This window comes from Mya arenaria, chromosome 13, assembly GCF_026914265.1.
Source record: "Mya arenaria isolate MELC-2E11 chromosome 13, ASM2691426v1".
Lineage (NCBI taxonomy): Eukaryota > Metazoa > Mollusca > Bivalvia > Myida > Myidae > Mya > Mya arenaria.
In genome coordinates, this window is record NC_069134.1 from 67593477 (window position 1) to 67601410 (window position 7934).

Genomic DNA, 7934 nt, shown 5'->3' on the forward strand with positions numbered 1-7934 from the left:
ATGTTTGGAAAGGAGTCTAAAAGTAATACCGCCCATCGCCATGTTCCACTTCCACCAGTGATTTTGGTAACTGTGTTGTGTAAAGTTAAATCTAGCCATTTTCTGCAAACGCTGACACATGCAGAGAACTGTTGGTTGTTTTAGTCATTTGAATTGTTAAAGGTCTATACCTAAATGATACGATTCGAACATTTCTAGTACAGTAATTGTTTATGATAATGTACATCCATATTATAAAGTTTACGAGAAATCATATGTGAACATTGATACTAGCCGAACCAACCCGACTCGAAGAATAATACAAAAGCCGACCCGTCCAAAAAATTAGACCCTTTGCAGCTAGTATTAAGCTTGAAATGAAGAAATACATCTACCTTATTTCATTAATAATTTGTCAACGTTGCTTGCTATTATGCAAGTTAGCATTTATATATTGGAGGGAATGCTACTATTATATTTATATGAAATACAATAGTCATAATGTGTTTTTTTTATATTTCCAGATAATTCAGAGGGAAATGTGACAGTTTTCTTATGAGATTGGATGATGAATTTGGTAAACATATAACTAACATAGATTTCAAATTTCGACAAATTTTAGTTTCAGAAATGGTTCAAACTGATGAACCAATAGCTTGTGTTTAAAACATTTTAACATTATAGGACGAGACGATCAACCACAGCGACGTCCCAAGGACACCCGACCACATCATGCGACTGCCAACAACAGACAGTGTTCTTGAGGGTAGCCAGATGTCCGCAGCCGCCAGTATCACCCACGAACAGGCATCTTTCAGGTACGGTACTTTTCCATAAACAGGTTACAAGTAGTAGGTAAGGTTATATGTTATTATTTATGTAATAGTTATATAAAACGGAATCGCGGACATTGAAAATGTGTAATTCTTTTTCAGGGACGAGTACGACATGGACACGTCCGATTTCGATGTGACCCGGCCCGACCGTGAACTGCTGCAAGAAAATCATGAAACGTAAGTTGTTATTTGTTATTACTTAATCACGGACTTTGTAAATGTATTATCGACCGGTATAAATAACATGATATATATCACCGCAGATCACTGCAAGACGAGACGGTGGTTGACTTGCCAGAGGACGCGCCAATCATTTACGAGATGGTCGAGGGCGGTTCAGTTCGTGGCGGTCAAAAGCTGGTGTCGTCGGACGGTTACGCCTACGTTAAGAAGAGGACCTTAGTAAGCGGGACGGTTGATTGGCGCTGCAGATAACATTTCGTATTGCAGGTGTTCCAGGCCATCGTCCGTCTTCTGCCATCAACCCAGGTCCAGACGTTTGTGACTGACTTTGAGGCCGGAATCTGGCAGGGACTTAGAAGCGTGTTCAACGATCCCGACATTCGGGGATGTGCCTTCCACTTCGGCCAGGCCCTATGGAGAAAGGCCCAAGAGTGTGGACTGCAGGTAATATATATAAAAGATGAGTTGATAAATAATATATCCATTTGGCTTTAAATGATGATACCACTACTTTTAATAGAAATAAAAATGATAATATCTTTTTTATTTTGGTGCTATTTCAGACTGCCTACAGTACGAGGGACGCCGTGTATCGGCTAATGCGTAAGGTCTTCGCGCTGCCTCTACTTCCAGCGGGCGACATCCCAGCAGCCTTCAGAAAGATAGAGGAAAAGATGGACGCCAACGACGAAAGAATGGTCTCCTTTCTTCAGTATGTCAGCAGCACGTGGATACAGAATGAGATGTGGCCAGTCGCTTCGTGGTCCGTCTTCGGCCACTCTATCCGTACCAACAACGATGTCGAGGGTTGGCACGCGAGGCTCAATCGACGGGCAAAAAAGGGAAACTTGCCTTTCTACCTGCTTGTTGAACTCCTGTACAAAGAGGCACAGGAAATTCCAATCATGTGCAAGTTGGTGAAGGAAAGGAAACTGTGCCGCTACCAACGAAAGGCTACAACATTGACACAAGGCCGACTCATGAAGCTTTGGGCGGAATATTCTGCTAATGAGTTGACAACAAGCAGTCTGCTAAAAGCATGTGGTAGACTGTATGGGCCTGTTTAAATATGAATGGTGGCTTTGGGGACATGTGCTGTTTATTCGTGATTCATGTAAACACTGATATGTTCTATATGTGCTCGATTTATTTTGGTAAATAAACTGTTTTGGATTCATGTAAACACTGATATGTTCTTATATGTGCTCGATTTATTTTGGTAAATAAACTGTTTTGGAACATATATCTTCTGTTGCTTTTAACTGATTTAACTGCCGATCTATTCGAACTTCACGCGATTTTTTCACAGTTTTATGGAAGATATAACGTCATACTGAGCACTCATATTCAAGTATTTATTAACAAATTAAAAACTAATGAGTGAATAATTAAAAAAAATATGTTTAAATCATGGTCCGTAAATTTCTAAATCTGGTCCATAAATTTCTAAATCTGGTCCGTAATGTCCCTAAATCTGGTCCGTAATGTCCCTAAATCTGGTCCGTAATGTCCCTAAATCTGGTCCGTAGTGTCTGGTCCGTAATGTCCATGGTCCGTAGTGTCCGTAATTCCTAATTAATCCCTTCCTCATAAGTGCATTTTAATATTTTAAATATTCACCACAAATGTTACTCATTTAAAGTGCTGCTGTTTTGAAAATATTGTGAAGACCTATTTGTTTACATTAATGAGCTGTTCCAATGCATTGCCAGTACAACATATATTGATCTTGACCCAGTTTGAGACCTCTGAGTGCATACAGGTGTAAATTCCTAAATCAAGGTTATTGTGCAATATTCAAGGTTTAGGAGATTCATTTCCTTCTGCATTTATTTTGTACTTGATTACTTTTGTCATTTTTTGGATGTGTTCATTGAAATTAAGAGGTTAAAATTGGAACTATTTCTTTTACCTGTACGGGACTTGTTTAGATTGAATCATTGAAAATTACTACGCCATTCATACGGCATGTGACTTACATTCTTGTCATGTGATCAGGGATTCTATTTATTGTCGTTGCTCTCATTGGTTGATTGTGGAGTTTTCCCTCTGTGACATCATTGATATGTACCGTCATGTGACACTATCATGTGATATTCTTACACCGTAGTATAGTTAGATAAATACATGTAGTAAAGTTTAGAAAAGTAGTACTTGACATTAGATAAATGTAGATTGATAGTATTTGTGTTTTATAGTTAATTAATCAAAGACTATTGTAGTATTTAGAAAGACACCGTAGCAATTAGGTGCATAAGTGGCTGTTAAATTAGCCAAATTAATAAGACATTTATTTATTTGAACTTAGAAACATTTTTTGTACTCAAATGATTTTATTTGAACTTAGAATTTTTTTTTGGTACTATAATGATTTCATTCAAAATAAACATTGTTTTGAGTGAATTGTAGAAATTTATCATTGTATTTTAAATAAATTTAAAATACTTTGATGGTACAAATACACAAAGAAAACATGTACATGTACAATTATTAATATTATTATTATAAATAATAATATTCATAATATTTTATTTGCAAATCACAGTGACAGAAATAAATTTGACTTATATAATTTAATATTCTTTGCGAGGAAAGTGGTAAAATTAAATTGAATATTTAACCGGTTATAGATTTGTATGTAATGTGAAAGCTGCTTTTGATGGAAAGAGAAACAAGACAATCTAAAGACTAAATAGTTATGAGTTGTCATGATTTGGTTTGTTTGAATTAAAGATACACCTTTAGTGTTGAAGTGAATGAAATTAAAGGGACAGTTTAGAATTTCATGTGAATTAAAGGCACAGTATGAACACGTGTGTGAATTAGAGGGACAGTATTGATCATCCATGTTGAATTAAGTTAAAGGGACAGTATTGAACATTGTGTGAGTTAAAGGGACGGCATGACAGTTCGGGTTGAATTGAATTAAAGGGACATTACAAGTTGAAATGCTTGAATGAGTTGTCTGATATGTGCATTGGCATTCACCATTGTGTATTGAAAATATAATAAGAGAACACTTATAGTGAAGCAAAGTGGAGTTGAATAGATACCAACTTATGGATGGAATATATGAGTTTGTGATACTTTATGATGATTCGTGTGAAATTGGAAGTCATGATATTGTGAAAATATATTATTGATTATTCAGACGCAGTGATTAAGGATTTTGAATCTACTCATTATCACCGGAGTTTGACTGATTGTGTGAAGTGAAACTATGGTGTACGTTAGGGACACTTATGAAGTGAATTGTGAATTTCATTTTGGAAACTGAGTTTATTTGAAGTGATTTGTGAAATGAGATCATAGTTGGTGCAGCAGTTGTGCCGTTTGGATTTATTAGTGTGAATTTTACATTTTTAATTTGTGTTGTGGTGAAAGCATGGTCTTGTGTTGAAGACTTAGTGATGAGAAGTGGTACCTATTGTGATTTGAAATAATTGTATGGTGCTACATATGGAACATAATTCATTAAGTATTGATTGATCAAGTGAATTATTTGATCTTTGGGTGATGAATTAAGTGCTAAACATGCAAATATTGTGATTATTTGTAGTGAAAAGTGACAAGTGAACACTTGTGTGTGAACATAGTTGAATTATGGAAGTGATTTGTGTGCTTAAAAGAACATTTTGACACTGGGACATTGTAACTTTAGTGTTAAACAGTGATAAGTGATACTTGTGATTAAGCTTTGTGAATGTTAGTGCATTAGTGAACTTAGTTCAGAATGGCAGAATTTGTTGATGAAGACAGCGATATGGAGTGGGAGCATGAGACCTACCTGTACCCGCCATTATCCACATTCAGCGGAAATGAGTCGGACAGTGATGTCAATTGGGATACATTTAAATTTGAAGTTGAGATGTTGGTGGAAAGTAATGCCTATAGTGAAAATGAAATACTTATGAGTATACGGAAATCATTGAAAGGCGAGGCATTTGATATAATGAGATTTCTGGGTGTGAATGCAACTGTTAAAGAAGTTTTGGTGAGGTTAGACAGTAACTATGGAAGTTTGGAAAGCCAAGTAGTGGTATTAAGAGATTTTTACTCATTGGATCAGGGTGCAGAAGAATCAGTGTCTAGGTTTTGCGCAAGAGCTGAGTATTTGTTTTATAAGGCAATAAAACTTGATGGTTTGAAACAAAGTGATACTGAAATTTTGAAAAGAACTGTGCATAAAGGTTTAAAAAGAGATATTAGGCATCTTTCATTCTACAAGCTGGACACTGTACAAGATTATGATACATTTGTTTTAGAGTTAAGACGTCTTGAGCTGGACTTAGAAAGAGATAAGAAAGTGGAAACGGAATCAAACATATATAGTAACTCGGCACAAGAAGTTGATAGTGAACCTGAAGTGAATGAATTAGTTAAAAATTTATATCATAGAATTGAAATTTTAGAAAAGGAGAGAGAAAGTGGCTATTCAGCAAATACTTACAGTTTTGGAAGAAATTATAGAAGATACAAACCCCATTATGATAGAAGAAGGCCACAGTTTTACCCAAGAAGGCCAACATATACTCATTCATTTGCGCCTGCCTGTTACCAATGCAATAAAAAGGGCCACATTGCAAAGGACTGCCCGATAATAGTGTCCAAGCCCATAGTAAAAAATCTGAACAAGACGAAGAGGGATACGCAGCTAGTAGGAGACACGAATGAAACAGATGTAAAAGTAAATGGCATAACAGCTAAAGCACTTATTGACACTGGAAGCTGCGTGAGTGTTATGTCGAAGGCATTTTATGACAGTCATCTCAGCCACATTATAATTGAGCCAGTGAATGAGGTTTTGAACGTGGAATGTGCCAATGGTGAGAACTTGCCGTATGAGGGCTGCATTGAAGTGCAGTTAGATGCTGGACAAGGACTACAGTCAGCAGAGACACAGCCTTGTTTATTTCTTGTCAGTAAAAATACTCAGTACTCTGACAAAACTCCACTGATACTTGGAACTAACATCCTCAACATACTTCTGGAAGGATGCAAGTTAAATTTTGGCGAACAATTCTTACAAAAGGCCAAGCTTCATATGCCATGGTATTTATCCTTCAGATGTATAGTTATCAGAGAACGGGAGCTGAAACGAAGGAAAAATCGTATAGCTGTCATCAGATCTGTCAACAAGAGAGTTATATTGAAGCCAAATGAGAGCCTTGACATTGAGTGTTACACAGACAAGGAATTGGAATATCATAACACTACTGCTCTTATTCATGAAGCTGATAATACCTACCTGCCTGACTTTGTGGACATTACACCTGGAATAATACACTACGAATTTAAGAAGAATAAGCCAGTAACAGTAAACATTTCAAACCTCACCACCAACACCGTATCCATCGCTCCAAGATCTATAATTTGTGAACTTCAACCAGTTACAATTGATAATGATGTGCTAAATCATATTGAGAATCAGTCAGTGAAGGACGTGTTAAAAGAAGTTCATATAGACGAGAACATGAAGCTTAATGCAGAACAGAAAAGACAGATTGACGAATTACTAGAGAAACACCGCGACATTTTTTCAACTGGAGACACTGACATTGGCGTGTGTGACATGATGAAACACCGCATAGATTTTCTCCCAGGGTTCGAAACACCATTTAAACAACGCCATAGACGTATACCACCAGATATGATCAACGAGGTTAGACTACACATAGAACAGCTTCTGGCTGCAGGCATTATACAGAAGTCAAGGTCGCCATGGGCTTCTAATGTAGTTCTTGTGCGGAAAAAGAATGGCAAGCTGCGTATGTGTGTTGACTATAGGCAACTGAACAACCGATCAGTCAAAGATGCTTACGCACTGCCACGCATCGAAGAAGTTTTTGACATCCTTCATGGCAGCCGGTTCTTTTCAACGATCGACATGAAGGCCGGCTATCATCAGGTCGAGATCGAAGAAGGTCACAAAGAACGCACAGCATTCACCGTAGGACCACTGGGCTTCTACGAATATATTAAAATGCCGTTTGGTATGTCAAACAGTCCAGCAACTTATCAGCGGCTGATGGAGGAGTGTCTTGGACCCCTGAACATGACCATCTGCGTGATATATCTGGACGACCTGATCATATTTTCTGATACTTACGAGGAACATCTGAAACGACTTGACATAGTGTTAACAAGGCTCAAGGAATGCGGGCTGAAGTTATCACCAGAAAAGTGTTTCTTTATTCAGGAGAAGGTACATTTTCTTGGCCACGTAGTCAGTGAAGAAGGCATTGAGACAGATCCCGCCAAGATACAGAAGGTGCGTGACTGGCCAGTACCCAATAATGCAGACGAACTTCGCTCGTTCCTTGCCTTCGCTGGGTATTACAGGCGGTTCGTGAAGGATTTCAGCAAGGTTGTACGACCACTATCCGATCTCCTTCCGGGCACTGCGACCAAAAAGTCTAAACGCAACAAAAGCAGGAAACCTGAAAAGGAATGGCAATGGACTTCAACAGAACAGGAAGTATTTGAACACCTGAAAGAAATACTTACCCATCCACCGATCCTTGCATACCCTGATTTCACCAAACCCTTTGAAGTACACACTGATGCTTCGTTCAAAGGACTAGGAGCAATATTGTGTCAAGAACAGGACAAACAGAAAAGAGTCATAGCCTATGCAAGTAGATCTTTAACCAAATCAGAGAAGAACTATCCGGCTCACAAATTGGAATTTTTGGCACTAAAATGGGCACTTACTGAAAAATTCTCCGATTACCTGAAAATAAAACCCTTTACAGTACTTACAGATAACAATCCTCTTACTTATATACTTACCTCTGCGAAACTTGATGCTACTGGACAGCGATGGGCATCTGCACTTGCACAATACAATTTCGAAATCACAATTAAATATGAAATTAACAGTAAGTAGTATATTTGAAATGCTAAAATTTGATTTTGTGTGTGCAAATTTTAAAT

The 7934-nt window shown here is 37.5% G+C and overlaps 1 protein-coding gene across 1 annotated transcript; it reads left to right on the plus strand.

Annotated features, from left to right (window-relative positions):
• LOC128215495 (uncharacterized) lies at positions 1-2065 on the plus strand. Its single transcript, XM_052922178.1, has 6 exons — positions 1-66; positions 664-797; positions 915-992; positions 1079-1217; positions 1266-1442; positions 1562-2065. Exons 1-6 carry the CDS (start codon positions 1-3, stop codon positions 2063-2065), a joined length of 1098 nt encoding a protein of 365 aa, XP_052778138.1.
• Positions 2066-7934: the final 5869 nt, after the last annotated feature.

What these genes read in the sequence shown, in the direction of transcription:
- LOC128215495 (XM_052922178.1), top strand. Translation starts at nt 1, where the DNA reads ATGTTTGGAAAGGAGTCTAAAAGTAATACCGCCCATCGCCATGTTCCA. An exon ending in CTGCAAGAAAATCATGAAAC is followed by an intron (nt 993 to 1,078) that starts GTAAGTTGTTAT and finishes ATATCACCGCAG; the next exon opens with ATCACTGCAAGACGAGACGG. An exon ending in CCCAAGAGTGTGGACTGCAG is followed by an intron (nt 1,443 to 1,561) that starts GTAATATATATA and finishes GTGCTATTTCAG; the next exon opens with ACTGCCTACAGTACGAGGGA.